This window comes from Megalobrama amblycephala, linkage group LG8, assembly GCF_018812025.1.
Source record: "Megalobrama amblycephala isolate DHTTF-2021 linkage group LG8, ASM1881202v1, whole genome shotgun sequence".
Lineage (NCBI taxonomy): Eukaryota > Metazoa > Chordata > Actinopteri > Cypriniformes > Xenocyprididae > Megalobrama > Megalobrama amblycephala.
The window spans coordinates 17,750,005-17,768,193 of record NC_063051.1 but is presented as its reverse complement, the minus strand read 5'-3'; the positions used below and the strand labels follow the sequence as shown (position 1 = coordinate 17,768,193).

Sequence of the window (18,189 nt, the reverse complement as noted above, 5' to 3'; positions counted from 1 at the left end):
CAATGGCGTGTTCTGGGGGTGGGGTGGGGGATTGATGGGGGGGTTTGAGTGGGTTCCTTCCCCCTCAGTTGGGTTCCGGGGGTGGGGACGGGGGGTGTGGGGTTTGAGTGGGCACCGCAATACAACCGAAAGGGCACTTTACTATTAGAGATTAAAGGGGCAGGGGCTCGAGCCCCCCTGGCCCAACCGTGCATGCCACTGTAATTAATAATGTTTTCCTCTAGGGTTCCTTTGTTTTCCCTTACTTCCCTTCTTCTATACTTTGTCCTTCATCCAGGCATATTTCATTATTACAGTGAAACTGCAACTCCAGAAACATAAATGAACCTGCTTTCTTTAATCTATACTTCTTCCCATTTCTAAACCCATTCATTCATCCCTGTCAGTGCACAGTCTTTGTGTTTAATGCAGCTCTTCTCTGGCTTCTTATGCCTGTATTGGCTAGCTGACGCTGTGTTGAAGCTGAGGAAACATAAAAGACTAAGTCTGATCCCAGCAAACCAGTTCATTCCAGTGAAAGGAAGTGCTAGTCACATACCCGGTATTTATTGCAAGCCACCTCACTTGACAAACAAATAAAAAGAGCTGTGGCTTTGGCTAATTTAAAGGTAAAGTGTGCAATTTCTGTGCCGCTAACATCACCTAAAAGAATTACAAAAACCATGACTATTTTCAAACAGGCTTCACCAAGTACTTCCACTGCATGCTATTGTTCTCTGCATATTAAGCTGGGATAGGAGAGAGCATTTAAACATTTAAAAAGATGACCTTTTTTTATTATTATTTTACCGTCAGAATCACTTTCCATACCAACTCACAACTGGGTGTGAGAACAGCAGACAAAAATTTTCCCAACTCAATTATTACTAATTATTGTTAATTTGGGGCCAGAGTGACAAAGAAGCCTTTGTTCTTTAAGAGAACATGGAGGATTTTCCACTACACCTAACTACTGTGATTTGGCCTTGTGTGTGTTTTTTTCCCCCACATATTATATGTTCCACAAATCAAGAAAGGCTGGTGTAAGTAGTCATAAATCTCAGAATATAAGTAAATACATATTGTATAAACATACTGAATCCTTAAATCCATATGAGCACGACATCTTAAAGGGATAGTTCACCCAAAAATGAAAATTCTGTCATCATTTACTCATCCTCAGGTTTCAAAACTGTATAAATGTCTTTGTCCTGTTGAACAAAAAGGAAGATATTTTGAAGAATGTGGGAAATTGAACAGTTCTGGGGCACCATTGACTTCCATAGTAAATCATAGTATTTTTCCCCCCATGGAAGTCAATGGTACCCCAAAGCGGCCTGGTTACAAACTTTCTTCAAAATATCTTCCTTTGTGTTCAGCAGAACAAATACAGGTTTGGAACTAGAAGGTGAGTAAATGACGACAGAATTTTCATTTTTGGGTGAACTATCCCTTTAACGTCTTCCTTGTGACTTCCAGGGGCTGTCACACTGACAGGTGCTGACACAAATGAGCCATTGCTGCTCTCTTCCTTTCTCTACCTCCCCTCTCTCATGTTTGAGATTCAGTTATTTATAATGTATTTCTGTTCTTTTTCTTCTGGCTTATCTCTGCTCTGTATTTGCACTTCAGGTTCGACTGTTTATATCAGTGCAGCGGTACTATAAATCCAAAGCAAAGATGCTGGTCTATTTTATAGACCTGTATATTACTGGAATGACCTTTCAAGGTCCATAAATCATAATTTGATCCTATATTTCCCTTAATAAACCATAATAAAAAAATCAGAACATGCATATTTAATAAAGGTACACAGGAGGCTGGTGGTGAAAGATTAGCCTTGTCCCATTTTGTAGTATTTCATACGCAGAGCACAAAATGCATTATAAAAATAAACGTTAATAAGAGAGCGAGAATAAAATGAGTATATGAGATACATCAGTTGAATATGAGTTGTTTTTAGCTGAACATTCGACCACCACGTCAATTTATCAATGCTCACTTTACTCAGTTTACTACCCTCCATGACCTGTACAATATTACAACTACACATACTGTGTTTTTACTATTCATTGTTTGCATGAATGATAGAAAATTATCTTTTCAAACTAGATTAAGAAGTTTGAAAGAGAAAATGTTAGGCAGTTGCTTATACAATTGCTAGGTGGATGCTGTGGTGTTTTGGATGGTTGCTAAAGTGTTACTAAGTAGCTGCTAGGGTGTTGCTATGGAGGGTATTCTGGGTGTATAGACAGATAGATAGGTAATTATTAGACAAACATACAAGCAATTGTCAGACTGTGTGAGCGATTCACTCTCCTCTAGAGTCATTATGATGAAGTTAAATGTATGTAATATTTTCTGTGCGCTAGAGGTCGCTAGAGGCCTATTCAAAACAAATGCATAGCTTGATGACGCCAAGTTTGAGCGCAGAATCTTGGGACATGTGGTCTTCTTCATCTCAACAGATGGGATAGGACTTGGGAAGAAATCATGTTCATGGATGCGATTATTAACGTTATTGTAAATAACATATTAATTAAATATTAATTATGCATGCAATTAATTTTAAAACGTATTGTAAGATGGAGAATTATCTCTGTTACTAAAATTGTATTACTGTTACTAAAAATAAAGCTACATCTGATTATGCTATGTTAGCTACTTGACAAAATAGTGTTTTTCTCTGAGGCATGGTAAAACATGGTACTCGCAAAAAATCAGGAAAATTGGGGACAAAATGTGTTGAGCTATATAACAATGATTAGTTTTCTGTCTATAAATATATCAAAACAGTTGTTCCCTTGTCTATTAAAATATGTAAATATTAAAGCGTCTTTGGTGTTTCCATGGTTTCTACAAAATAAAACTGGAAACCGAGGGTAACGCGGTTATGACGCAATTGACAGGCGACTCCTCACACGTCCTGGAGCCTAGGTTAAAATTGCAATTTTCTCACGATTTACAAATAGTTGGAAACATTTGGGATATTGTAGTACTCAAGTGAACAAAATATATAACACTGGCCTAGTGGTTTTTGGATATTTTACTGAAAAATTCTCACATATTGCACCTTTAAAAACTCAACAAGGACCGACATGTTGCCATGCGCTGTAACATAAAGCTGTAATAGCGCCCCCTTGCTGCAGACAACAGGAAAACGAGGGAAGATCTCTCTCTCATCTATCTTCAGATAGCTTTATTGGAACGACAAAAAAAAAAAAAAAAAAAAAGAAAAAAAAAGAAAGAAAGAATAGAAAACGGTTTAGAAAATTTGACCAGTTAGCAAGTAGCCCTCTTTTCCCTCAGTTTAAATGATACGGCTATCACCTCTTTTGTACTGTAGTCCACAAATTTCATAGGTAGCCTGAAATTAAAAGAATGATGTAAAAAAAGAAAGATGTAAAATTACTTAGCGACAACAGGCAGCATGATATTCTATGAATTCATAATAATATTATTTTCATTATTTACTGTTATTCTATCTGTGATTGTGAGTATGCGTGAATGTGTAGCTACTTCAGTCTAATTATGAAGAGTGACTTTATCAGTGCAGCAGGTCAGAAGTGTGCAGGGGACTAAATGGGTCTTCTCAATGGAAGGAATGTATCAATGATAAGAAAGGACGAATGTGCTGTGGACGAACTGATGCTGCTAACAACTCAAGCCTTCACAGAAGAGTATGTGATGAGTCATTTCGGTCGCCTGGCAACCCTCTACAGAGGTGCTAGCTTTTCAGTTATCTCTGTCAGACCGTGTCCCAGCATACCTAGAGAGAGAGTAGTTGAGAGATAAAAGACATCCACAATGAATGTCAGGGGATAAAGATTTGCTCTTTAATTAAATCAATGCAACCACCTGCAAGATTCAAATTTGGGCAGTGTGTATTTACATCAAATGCAAATAGCCAACCTCCACTACTACATTTTACCTGTAGTACAAGTAACATATTACTTCTATTTCAATTTTGTGTGAAAAGCATGTATAACTATTTGTATTTTAATGTAAACTAGATGCTATTTATATTACTAAGGTAAATAGCATTTACCTTCTACACTTTTAGTTTATCTTCAGTAGCCTCCATAGATATACAATGGGCTCAAATAAGAGTTTAGTTTAGTTTAGTGAATATAAATTAATTCCTTTATTTGGTTAGCCAAGAAATTATGTAGGTCAGCTCACTGAATAACTGGTACGATATTGTTTATGATTAAAAATAATTAAAGTGTTTCTTTAAGTATAGCCTATATTTTAGACAAAAAACTATTTCTAATGCACTATGATTGGAGTGCTAATGATTTGGTATGACAACAAATGTCATCGTATGTAAAACGCAGAATGTTTATTTTAATAAACTTGCTGGTAAACAGCGCCCTCTGCTGTTATCGTGACTGTCGTACACGTGAAGTTCTCGGTGCTGCTTCCGCCATTTCAAACGCAACATCCGGTTGTGCAGCAGCCATTTTGTCTGTTCAGGCAAGTCCACCACACACGGTCAAGAACTGACGTTCCCCCTTGGAAAATATTTCAGAAATATCACACTCGATATTTTTCCGTGTCATCTATGGAAGTGGAAACGGGCTGAAAAAATACCTCATTGAATTCTACGCTCGAGAATACCTCTCATAGGCTGATGTGTCTTGTTTTTGTTGAATAAGCGTCATTAATCGGGGTTATGTCGAGCGAGGAGAGTTATTTAGCCATCCAGCGCTACTTGACCGATGAACGGGAACCTTACGCACCGGGCACGCACGGCAACACCAAGAGAAAGATCCGAAAAGCAGCTGCCTGTTACATAGTGCGCAATGGGATTCTTTATTACCAGAGGCGGCAGAAAGGTCTGGATGAATTCACGGAGCTGGAAGTGGTGCTGCAGGCCGAGAGACGGAAGGAACTCATCACGGAGGCGCACATCACGTCCGGAGGGGAACACCTCAACCAGCAGCAGACATGGGATATCATCTCCCAGAAATACTGGTGGAGAGGTACACTAATCACAACTTTAATGACCGCGAGGATTTCCAGCTCTGTAATGCTGTGTGACAGTTGGCAACGCTTAAATGTTTCTTGTCAGCATGTCAGAGCAGGTGACAAGAAAGGAAGCCACAGCTGGATAGTGTCAATAGTAAACACCGTATAGAAAAGGGTTATAAATATGGCCGTTTGTGAGATAGAATAGGCATTAAAGTTACCATGAAATCAAAATTGACTAGCCTAACTGTTTTTTTAATAGTGCAGTATTTATTATGATTTATTCGTTCACATCAGTGTTTTTTTTTTTTTTATTCTTGTCACCTCCTAATCACTAACAAAATTAACTTCCCCTCCCTCTTGATGACATATCTGATGACGTATTTACAGGCGCGAGGGCGGGGCGAACTGTCATTCACCTGAGATCACAGATCCAACAATCCAATCAATTCCCATCCTACATATTTTCTTGTTCAATAAGAAGTTTCATTTAGATGTACGTCACAATAGGAAAGAAGACTGCAACTTTGGTTTCATGTCATCTTTAAGAAACCTCCTATATTTAAATATTAACAAGTAAGACAGATAGACAGATGCTTTATTAACACCATGGCAAAAATAGATGTAATTGGTTGATTTTGGAGAGGAAGTCTGTTATTATATGTGGCCTAAATCTAGAGTCTTCTTATCCCAGGTGTACTGAAGCAGGTGAAGGATTGCATCAAAGAGTGCAGTCACTGCCAAAGCAAGCAGGAGAAGGGGAGAGGCAGTGCTGAAGATGCCACAAAACAAACTGTCCGACAAGTTAGACGAAAGACCTCTGCCTATGCCAGTGAGGAAGAAGATGATGAGGCAAATGATGATTTGGATGAGGAACAGTCCAGTGCAGTTGATAAACATGAACTGGTTTTTGTAAGTACAGAATGCCATTTGTGTCAATGAATACAAAATATTCCAGGTACACTAGTTTATTTATGGGTCATTGACGAATAAGGTTTTGTGTAAAAAGTCATTTTGAAGTGTTAACAATGAGATTGTGTTTTTTTATAATCAATGAACACTGCTTTTGCCATTTTTTTTTTACAGGATGGACAAAATTTGTCACCGAAAAAGTCATTCAGTTTAACCAAATTTCGGTTTTACCGAATGACACTTTTGGTTATACCGAATGACAATATTTTAAAAAAATGCTAACAGGCTGATATCTAGCTAGCTAGCTAGCTAGCTAGTTAGTTAGCAAAAGAACAATCAAACATTTTGTATTTAGTACAAGTTTTTAAAATATTACAACATTTTCCATGTTTTATAGCGGTTGTACCGAATTACCTGATGTTTCGGGACATGCGTATGAGCAACTGAAAACTTGAATTTTTCAAATAGTTAAGAGAGAGTTAGTTACTTTGCTTCATGACCATGTGGTCTGAATGATGGCACATCCTGTCACATGATACTGATTACATGACATGATCCAAAATGGTCCTTTTATATTGGTTACTTCGAATGACATCAATGAAATTCATTTTTCTGGACATTCTTTCTCATAACAAAGCAATGACGTCTGCACATAATTTTAATAGCATTTTGCACCATGTTGATATATATGATGTTATAAAATCATACCAGAATAAAAAATATATACATTTATTACATTTTAAGATAATTTAATCACAAGTGAAGTGGCTGTATTGGCCTTTGGATGGTTTAAACCGAATGACCTTTTGACACTTCAAAATCTTTAAAATACCTTTATATGTAGCAAAATATAATTAAAGCCTTTTGGATTCGATGAAAGAGATTTAGTTTTACTACCTTACATACTTTGGATGTCATATCTTTGTTTTTTATTATTATTAAGGCCTTTGGACAAAAAAAAACCCAAAACATGTCATTGACCCTTACATTAAAAGACCAGAACATAGATTTTTTGTATAAATATTGATTATTTATATTTTATTTATTTATTTTTAAGTTGATGGATGTGTTCTTTCATGCATGGTTATAGGTGGACAGTAAGGGCGTTGTCAAGCAGTTCTTACCGAAGCATGGGCAGACAATGCTGGACAGGTTGAACCAGCAGAGACTGAGAAATGAGTTTTGTGACATCACCCTGATCATTGAGGGTGAAGAGCATCGGGCACATAAAGCTGTACTGGCCTCCTGCAGTGATTATTTCTACGAGCTCTTTGTGGAAAAGGGTGCTGTGACCAGTCATGAAGCTGTCGTTGACCTCTCTGGTGAGAAAAATGCAGGATGCTGTTGTTTAAAATGATGAAACTAATGTGAACAATGTGATAAGACATACTGATTAATTTAGGTTTTATGTTTAAAAAGTATTTAAATATAAACCCTAGTGGGCTGTGTCACGGTCTCAATAGCAGGGTCCACAGCATCCAAACCCAAATGTGACTTCAAAAGTGACCGATCTGAAACACTATTTATGAGCAGTAACTCCTTTAGCACTTTTCTTTTAATATTCTTGTAATATACATACATAAATATATTGCATATTGGGTGAGACTGTGTACTACTGTTCATTTTAACACTTTTTTTTTTTTTAGTAATGATATGATTTTGGTTTATCAGTTACTAATAGTTTTTAGTAATTGATAAATTAAAAATAATTTTTAGTTCCATTCACAATCTTTGTATTTGACAGAACTATTAAACAAATATAGTCAGAAGTCAGCAAATACGCATTCATATCATTTTTCATATTGTCAGTCTTTTAATATCTAATAAATATTTAATTCCATAAACCTCACCGAATATAGCAAATTCTCTGTTGAATCCAGCTGAAATCCTACTTCCTTATATTCATGTTTTTAACCATTTCTGTATTTGTGAAAAACACTGTTATATGATTACAGTATTAAGAAGTTGCTAAAGTAAAAATCTGTTTTTTTTTATTTTTTTTATCAAGTTCAAGTTTTTTTTTTGTCACATTGATTGATCTTCAAATAATTCTTTTCTAAATTAAGAAAATATGATGTAAAATGAAATGCCTATCATTGCAGCTATCCTTAAATAAAAATAGTATGATATCATATATATCGGCTTTATATCAGCCATCACCCACCTTGTTCTCTAAGATGTTATCGGCCATCAAAAATCTATATTAATCAACCGTAATGTCTAAAATGTTGCCTAGATAGGCAGTTTTTAGCTAGTTTGTAATTTGTGTGAGAACATTAACCAGTTAAAGGTACACTATGGAACTTTTGGCCCTCTAGTGGTTAAAAAAACAAAACTGCATGCATTTTGTGGAAGAACATTGTTTTGGCTGTGCTTCGGATCTGTGTGGATGAATATGACCTCTTACTGTTCGAGAGCTATGTATGGCAATTTATCTGTTTAAAAAAAATACCTTACTCACCTGTTGAGTTATAAAAATGCCATTTAAACAGGCTTACCATAGAGAATCAGGGTAAGACAAAAACACATTTTGGAAGAAGGATTGGTGTATTCAATTATTAAATTTTAAGAAAAAAGTTACATAGTTCACCTTTAATTTTTCTGATGTGTTATTTATAGATATTCAAATCGTAATTGTTTCTTTTGTGTTGCATTACCTACCAGGCTTCAGCAAGGCCAGTTTTCTGCCATTACTGGATTTTGCCTACACCTCCAATCTGACATTTAACTTTTGCGTGATGGCAGAGGTAGCCACACTGGCACGGCACTTATTGATGGCTGAAGTGCTTCAGATCTGTGAATCTGTGCATAAAAAAGTAGAAGAACAGAAGCTGATGGTCTATCAGAGAGGAGACATCCACACTGTGGTGGCCAGCCAGCCTGCACCCCCTCAGCCAATCACACCTACCGCTTCCGAGACCTATGTGGTAACTATGCAGAGTGATGACACACCGGAAGCAGGACAGTCCCTGGCTGTAATCACAAGTGAAATCGGGACAGCTGAATCGCTGGCTTTGCTTGCTGGTGCGACCGTAGATGGTGAAACAATGACTGTAGTTACTCATAGCGGACAGGCTGGCTCAGCTGAGTCTCTCGCAATGGTGGCCCACAGTAGCCAGGCAGAGGAGGGCGAGACCATGACTTTGGTCACTCACTCCGGGCAAGCGGGTTCAGGCGAGTCCCTGGCTGTAGTACAGGCTTGTTGGTCTGTAGAGGAACCACAAGTTGGTGACACTCCTGTCGCAGAGAGTATGCAAACGGGAGCCTATCTCATTAGTGTGGATCCTGGCAAAATGGACGCTTCTGAGATTGTTCATTTAGCTGCGGCAGCACCACCTGCTGTGCAGGATGAGCCCCAAGCTGCTGTGCCCACATGCCAGCCTGAGCCAGCAGCAGCAGCAGCAGCACCACCGCCAGCCCCTGCGCCGGTCAAAAGGAGGCCAGGAAGACCACCTAAAGTGAAGCAGCCGGAACCACCTCCTCCTCTCCCTTCAGAGGAGGAGCCCACAGAGATGGAGGGGGTTGAAGATGGATCCGGTGCAGATGAAGAGAAAAAAGAAGAGGAAAGCAAAGATCCCAACAAGAGATACCTCAGAAAACGATCCGTGAAGGAAGGAGGGTACGTTCGTCTTCATATGGGACTTGAGACCGAGGAGGAAGAGAGAAGCACCTCACCCCCTGCAAAGGTATGCACTCCCATTCACTCGACATATGATTCATCTGTAAATGTGACGATGGCCCTGTCCCAAATGGTGCCCTTTTGGACTTGGCACATTTGTAAGGTCCACAAGACCGCAGGGTGGCCCATCTGTCATGTTATGGCTCAAAAGTGTGCCGACTATGTGGCCTTTATGCACCCTTTTGCAAAGCTTGTACTGGTTTCCTGATATGATAATGTTCTAAAATCATCATGAGGGAAAAAGCCTCATTAAAAGAATAAATGAATGACATTCTTGAAACAGGAACTTTAAGTAGTTAATAAAAAACAATAACAATTTAAAAATATAGATATAAATAATAATAAAGATTGGCATAATCAAATTATTTATTATTTCCTAGGAAAATGTCTTAACAGATCTGCTTCCTTTATACACCAAGTCATACGATGTCACCAACATGAGAAACTCAGAAACTACAATCTTATGTATTATGAGAATTTTGAGAATTATGCCTTTCTTGTAAATGATATAAATCTCTCTTTTAAATGATATAAATGTTTTTCAGAATCACGTACAATCAGCATGAATACATTTAAAATACAAAAGTGCAGCCAAAATTTTGTCTCATTCATTTTAAACAAAAATTTTTTTAGACACTATTATTTGTCATTGACCCCAATATCCTGTTGTTGTTCAATGAGCCAGTGATTGGATAAAAAAAGTTCAGCCTGATTGTCTTCTTAGAATCTCACTGTGTCCCCAGACACCTCAGAGACTTGGCAGGAGAGGTCGACCGGTTCAGTCTGTGAAGAACAATCCTGATGAGATTTCAGAGTCAAACATAGCGTCTGCTTCTGATGCCATGACGCCTTTAGCAGAGGAACTGGAGCCTGTTGTCGACCAGCCAGAGACTTTGGAGGAGGGCGCACTACAGGGAGACCCAGGAGGAGCTGTTGAAGGAGAACATGCATGTAATGAGTGTGGCATGGTGTTCCAGAGGCGGTACGCCCTCATCATGCACACTCTGAAACATGAGAAGACTCGCAGCTTCAAGTGCAGTGTATGTACCCTTGGGCTGAATATAAAGTAATTCTTGCCTGATCTTAATGCATTTTGGTTATTTTCCTGACCTTTCTTTTGTCCTCACAGATTTGCAATAAGGAGTTCCAGTATGCAGCCTCACTCCGTGCACATTTGGCCCGTCACAAGCATCAGAAGACTCAGAGAGCCAGCATGACAAGGGCCATGGCCACAGAAGATTCTCAGGGGTCAGAAGATCAGGCGAGGTACCGCACCAAACGGGAGTTTGTGTGCGACATCTGTGGCAAGACTTTGCCTAAGCTGTACTCCCTGCGCATTCACATGCTGAACCACACGGGGGTGAGGCCGCACACCTGCAAGGTTTGCGGGAAAAGCTTTGCCACTAAGCACAGCCTGAAGATGCACCGAGCGCTGCACGACTCCCTCAAGAGATTTCAGTGCACTGTCTGTGACAAGTCTTTTGTCACCAAAAGAAGCCTAGAGGAGCATACAAGTATTCACACAGGTACACACACATTTTGCTTGTGTCAGGCCAGACGAATACTTCAAGGGATAGTTCACCCAAAAGTGAAAATTCTGTCATCGTTTACTCCCCCTTTGCTGAACAAAAAGGAAGATATTTGGAAGAATGTTTGTAACCAAGCAGATCTCGCCCCCCACTGACTGCCATCCTACTATGGTAGTCAGAATTCTTCAAACACTCTACAAACATTCTTGATGATGACACAATTTTCAATTTTGCTCTTTAAATATGCAACTGGTATTATGAGATTAGTATTAACAATGGAAGTTACGATTAAAAAAAAAAATTAAATATGAATTTAGATTCAGTTACAGAATTAAGTAAATGATTATTTAATGATTAATGATAAGTTTATTTATATAGCACATTTTCGTTTTCATAGCACATACATATGTGTGTGTGTGTGTGTACCTAAAAGACAAATAAAAAGGAGTAAATGTAATTAGAAATGGTTAAAAAAGCTGAATGAAATAATACAGTAAATACATAATCAAGTGAAGTGTAGAATGAGTGGACCATGTTAAATGTGCAAATAAACTGGTGTTTTAAATCTGGACATGTATGTGCCTACCATTGGAGGCATCTGATACCTGGAAGCTTCTTCCTGTTGATTGTATCTAAATGCTGTTTCCATATATTTGGAATTAGCTCTATGTATTTTTAGCCTCCTCATTATAAATAATCTAAAACCGCCTTTCCACTATCTCTGACATTCACATAAGATTGTCGCTTTTCGTCTTTTAGTGGCAGTCGCACAGTACTTTCAAACTCACAATGAAAGCAGCCGCTACCCTTCACTAATTCACCATGATAAAATTAATACATTATAAATGTATGAATATATGCATGCAAAAACAAATGACACCAGTACGTCTGAAAGAAAAACATAGTGGGTTTTCTAGGGCTAATCAAGGTAAATAATTAATTAACAATTATAAAATAATTATTTCTGATGTAATTGGTGATAACTGCCTGTTTTACAGAAATAGTGTTTAAAGAATAATGTTTGAGTGAAAAAAATGTTGGTAATTTGGACTGATGTCATAGTTTTGATTAGAATACATCATATCTAGTCTGGCAGTCACATGGTCTAGCCATAAAAGTTCAAACATCACATCCGGAGCTCAGATCGCATCCGAAAATTCTGCTTATGCATATGATCTGAACACCACACAGATCCTATACTACTCTTCATTGGAAATGAATGACTTTTGGTCTGTAATTGGTCAGAGGTTGTGAAAAGGTGAGTTAAGGTTTATATTCAATAAAATATTTTTGTAAAATGTCAAATAAATTTTATTTTTTTACTATCTGATATTTAAATATATTGTATATTTAAATATATTTTATATTTAAAATATATTTAATATTTAATTTTTTTTTTTGTAAAAATCCACCGAATCTAGATTCCAGTATAAACACTTTCAGTTGCTCCAGTTACAGGTCAGCTTGGTTTTGAAAGTATGAATCGAACTAATTGAATTAGACCTAATTTTGACCCAAATTTAATATTATTGGTAAAAGGTAGCAATTGAGTTGAATTATTGTCTGAGCAAATATTTACGATCTTAGTATTAATGTAGTCATTAAAGGATTAGTTCACTTTCAAATGAAAATTACCCCAAGCTTTACTCACCCTCAAGCCATCCTAGGTGTATATGGCTTTCTTCTTTATGATGAACGGAGAAATATTAATAAATATCCTGACGCATCCAAGCTTTATAATGGCAGTAAGCGTTCTTCCATCCACATCCATCCATCATAAACGTATTCCACACGGCTCCGGGGGGTTAATAAAGGCCTTCTGAAGCGAAGCAATGCATTTGTGTAAAAAAAAAAAAAAAAATCCATATTTAACAAGTTATGAAGTAAAATATCTAGCTTCCGCCAGACCACCTTCCCATTCAAGTTACAAAGAAAGTGTAAACTGGCGTCAGTTATATTTTTTCCGGAAGTTGAATAGGGAAGGCGTAGGACGTAGTGTAAGCTTTGTGAACTGCAAGAGTTTTACACTTCCTTCATAAGTAGAATACAGAAGGTGGTCTGGCAGAAGCTAGATATTTTACTTCATAACTTGTTAAATATGGATTTTTTTTTTTTTTTTACACAAACGCATCGCTTCTCTTCAGAAGGCCTTTATTAACCCCACCCCGGAGCAATGTAGAGTATTTTTAATGGAGGGATGTGGATGGAGACACTTTCTTCAGCTCATACTCGTTGGGTATCGCTTACTGCCATTATAAATCTCAGATGTGTCCGGATATTTATTAATATTTCATATACACTTAGGATGGCTTGAGGATATTTAAAGCTTGGGGTAATTTTCATTTGAAAGTGAACTAAAACATTACAATAGTGCTAAATGAGTGGTTCATAATAGCAGTTTGTTTGACAGGTGAATCAAAGTACTTATGCACAACTTGTGGAGCATCTTTTCACCGTGCCTCCGGACTGAGCAAACACCTCAAGAAACATCAACCCAAACCTGACGTCCGCTCATTCCATTGTACTCAGTGAGTGCCTTATCCCTCGATACATACACATGACTGCTTTCTGTGAACCCCGATTAAACTTTTATTCATGTATCTTCCCACATAATGGTTTGACACCTTTTGTTCTTTCATTATAGCTGTGATAAGAGTTTCTTTGAAGCGAAAGACCTGCAGCAGCACATGAATAAGCACTTAGGCCTAAAGCCCTTCCAGTGCCAGGTCTGTGGGAAATGCTACAGCTGGAAGAAAGACTGGTACTCGCACGTCAAATCGCACACCGTTGCAGAGCCCTTCAGGTGAGAGTGGAGAAACAGAAAAACAAAGTGTATTTTTTTTTTTTCCGCTTGTGCTTTTTGAAGGGCCTGTTATGGATAATTGTATTTCTCTATTATATGATATCTGAACTCTAGAGTGACTCAGGCAGTTGTTAGAGGTGGACGGCGAACTACATTGTATGTTTTGTCCTTTTGGCAGGTGTAATGTGTGTGGGAAGAGTTCTTTGAGAAGGCCCTGTTCAGACGGCATGTCAAGAAAGCCACTCATGGAAAAAAGGGCAGAGTGAAGCAGAACTTGGAGAGAGAGTGTGAACACTGTGGGAGGAAGTTCACACAGCTCAGAGAGTACCGCCGCCACATGAATAATCACCAGGGTTAGTGGAGAATCATACATAAACGCATGTGGAATGATAATAACAAATCATGTATATGCAGATTCAGGAATTGTTTCACCCAAAACAAACCAAACAAAAATATAAAAAGGAAAATTTAGTTTCACAGCAACAGCAAGAACTATGATAGCTTTAACTATAATAACACTATGACTCTATCATAGTTTTTGAAACTCTATCATGATTATTATTTATTTTATAAATTATTTTGTTTTAGTTTTCCTTGGTCCCCACCAAAATACCACTTTAATACTACTAATATTTCTCACACACACACACACACACACACACACACACACACACACACACGTATATATATATATATATATATATATATATATATATATATATATATATATATATATATATATATATATATACATATATATATATAATACAGTCAACCCAAAATTTATTCAGACACCTTGAACATTTCATTAATTAATACAGTTTATTCACTATAGTTTTAAAAAATGGTAATAAAATATGACAAGATCTCAGAGTTAAACTACTACAGATGGTCATAGTGTCTGAATAATTTTTGTTTCAAAATTTTTATCAATTTTACTGGTAGTCCACTGTATGAAGAATTTTTGGGTATATTATATCAGTTTAGTTTATTTTGTTATCCTCACTTACATAAATGAACTATAGTGTCCTGCACCCACTAGTAAAAATATATCAAAAATGTCTGAATAATTTCTGGTTTGACTTTATATGTGTGTGTGTGTGTGTGTGTGTGTGTGTGTATGAGAGTGTTTGTGTGTGAAATATTAGTAGAACTGCATAGCTACTTCAGGAAGAGAAAAAATGATAGTGCTTTATATATTTTTTAACAATTTAAGAAGAAAAATTAATCTCAGAAATTTTCATTTTGCCTCTATGAATTACTAAAAATACAGTTTTTTTTTTTTTTTTTATTATTATTTTTTACAAAAATATTGTTTGTATTCTGATTTAGAAAGTATATTACCCAAAGCAAACCAAACAAAAATGCATTTTTGTAAAAACAAAAAAAAACTATTTAATACTTTTTATTTGCTTTGAAAAGATTGATCTGATCTGCACATCTGCAGTGTGGCTGTAGGTGGCACTGCATGTCATTGTTTTGAGACATTCAGTCTAATAGACATCCTACACATTTTCATGCTTGTATTTAGCAATTTTACAGTCAACTGATATTTAGGTTTGGGTGTCAGCCACTTCAAATGCTTATAAATAGCTGAGTATAACAGATGTCATGCTGTCCTTTTTTCTTTTTTTTTTTTTCTTTACAGGAGTGAAGCCCTTTGAGTGTCTGACCTGTGGAGTTGCATGGGCTGATGCTCGTTCGCTGAAGCGCCATGTTCGCACTCACACGGGCGAGCGACCGTATGTGTGCCCATTGTGCCAGGAGGCCCACATAGACGCCAGAACGCTGCGGAAGCACATAACCAAGTTCCACGGAGATCAGTTGCCTGGCAAAATCATGCTGGAGAAGGACACTCTGCAGTTCCACAACCAAGGCACGCAGGTGGAGCACGCCGTCAGCATCCTCAGCTCTGAGCTGCCCCCTGAACTCCAGCCTCCACAACCTCCCGTCACAGAGGAGATAGAGACCGTGCTCATCACCGAAGAAACCGTGGAGGCCGTGCAGGCTGTGAGTGATGCCGCCGTAGCCACGTTGTCCGATCAGAGTATTATGCAGGTGGTGAACTACGTCCTGGCACAGCAAGCTGCAGTCAAGGTGGAAGAGGCGCCAGAGATCATCCAGACCATGGAAGTGGAGGTGGCCCATGTGGCAGAGGTGGAATGAGACAAAAGTATTCACATCTGGCTCCTCAGCCTTTGATGTTGACTGCATCATAGTGACTTGGCAGTAAAAGTAATATGAATAAGGGCATACTTATTCTTTTTTTGTTGTCTTATGCACCCTGTGTGATAATGTAAAAAAAGTGCTCATTTATTTTTGATGTAAAATGTAAATTAAAATAAGCTTAAAAGACTCTTGAGTTTGCTGACATCACCCTTCTTACAGCTAGTGTGTGTGTGTGTGTGTGTGTGTGTGTGTGAATCGGGGCATGATTTGGATGTGTGAAAATGCTTGATTTGCATTATAAGTAAGCTTCTGTATACACGTGTACATAAACAGAATCGGAATCATTTGCATTGTAATAGTCACAGTCAAGCATACAACAAACAGATGGATCCCAATATAAACGTTTAACTTTTTTTGTAACTAGGTTACATTTTCTCATTATAAAGGCTGCTTTTTTTCTTTTTAATTTGTAAAGATTATATATCAGCTCTAACAGTCTTAGCAAAAGGGCCATAGGCTCTTGTCTGTGGTATAATGCGGTGCCTCTCGGTCTCAGCTGAGTACTATGTATAGCAGCAGAAATGACAACCAAATAAAAAACTCCCTGTCTGCAGGGATACACCATGTGCTATATTTCTTTTCTCTTTTTTTCCATTTTATCTGTCTTGAAGTGAAAATGAAAATGTGTGAAGTCCATACACGCATATACCAGCATCCCAAGATTTGTGAGAGCTGGCCTAAAAAATGTACTATGGTTTTATTATAGTGATAGCTGTTAGAGTTTTGGTGGATCCTTTGTAGAATAAGATTAAATCTATTGGTTTTTGTCAGTTATAGTTTCTAAATGTGTTCTGGTTACCACTTTTATAAACATACAACATTACATTAGAAGGTATAGTAATATTGCTTTAGCTATCCATGATTTTAGCTGTGCACTCGAAAAAAAATGTTTTTGTTTGTTAAATTTATGGTAAATGCTAAGGCCAGAACTTTACTATAAAAATGTTTCAGGTATTACATTATATTACACTGAACAAAATTATAAACATACCACTTTTGTTTTTGCCCCCATTTTTCATGAGCTGAACTCAAAGATCTAAGACTTTTTCTATCAAATATTGTTCACAAATCTGTCTAAATCTGTGTTAGTGAGCACTTCTCCTTTGCCGAAATAATCCATCCACCTCACAGGTGTGGCATATCAAGATGCTGATTAGACAGCATGATTATTGCACAGGTGTGCCTTAGGCTGGCCACAATAAAAGGCCACTCTAAAATGTGCAGTTTTATCACAGCACAATGCCACAGTTGTCGCAAGTTTTGGGGGAGTGTGCAATTGGCATGCTGACTGCAGGAATGTCCACCAGAGCTGTTGCCCGTGAATTGAATATTCATTTCTCTACCATAAGCCGTCTCCAAATGCGTTTCAGAGAATGCTGGTCTCAAGCAGAGTGCCAGTTGTCCACCAGTACAAAGTACCTGCACAGAACACTTAGCGCACATACACATGATTTCACAGCAAGGCTGAAGTTGATCTGAGCTCTGCTCTGAGCAGGAAACTTTCCCAAAACATACTGATAACATGTTCTTTTCTCTCAGTGAGAGGTACAGACAATATTCATAATTATTTTCTAGTGTTTGAAAAGGAAAATAAATGCTTTAACATGCATTGAAAAAGTCTTTCAAATAATTTAACAGAAAGATAAATGTTGATTAATAACTTCAAAGATATATATTGAAGCGGCAGTGAATTCCAGAATCCACCCCTTCAAACCGGCCTCACAACCGCAGACCACGTGTAACCACACCAGCCCAGGACTTCCACATCCAGCATCTTCACCTCCAAGATCGTCTGAGACCAGCCACCCGGACAGATTTAGACAGATTTGTGAACAATATTTGAGAGAAATAGGCCTTTTGTGTAGAAGAAAAATTTAGACCTGAGTTCAGCTCATGAAAAATGGGGTCAAAAACAAAAGTGTTGCGTTTATAATTTTGTTCAGTGTATTATTAATTGTCTATGTCATTATATAATATTAATGTACTAATATAAGCTATTATTACTCTAAATCTATTGCAAATAACAGTTGAGTAATGGAAGACCATCATGATGATGTAAACTTAAAATAATTAATATAATGCTGCAT

The 18,189-nt window shown here is 37.5% G+C and overlaps 1 protein-coding gene across 1 annotated transcript; it reads left to right on the top strand.

Moving 5' to 3' along the window:
• The first annotated feature begins 4,423 nt into the window (after positions 1-4,423).
• Positions 4,424-16,668, top strand: zbtb11 (zinc finger and BTB domain containing 11). Its single transcript, XM_048199756.1, is given in 11 exon segments — positions 4,424-4,964; positions 5,645-5,862; positions 6,953-7,184; positions 8,527-9,548; positions 10,285-10,581; positions 10,671-11,067; positions 13,481-13,598; positions 13,715-13,873; positions 14,052-14,065; positions 14,068-14,226; positions 15,522-16,668. Coding segments are annotated over 11 exon segments (3,444 nt in total). The 5' UTR covers positions 4,424-4,654; the 3' UTR covers positions 16,040-16,668.
• The last annotated feature ends 1,521 nt before the right edge of the window (positions 16,669-18,189 follow it).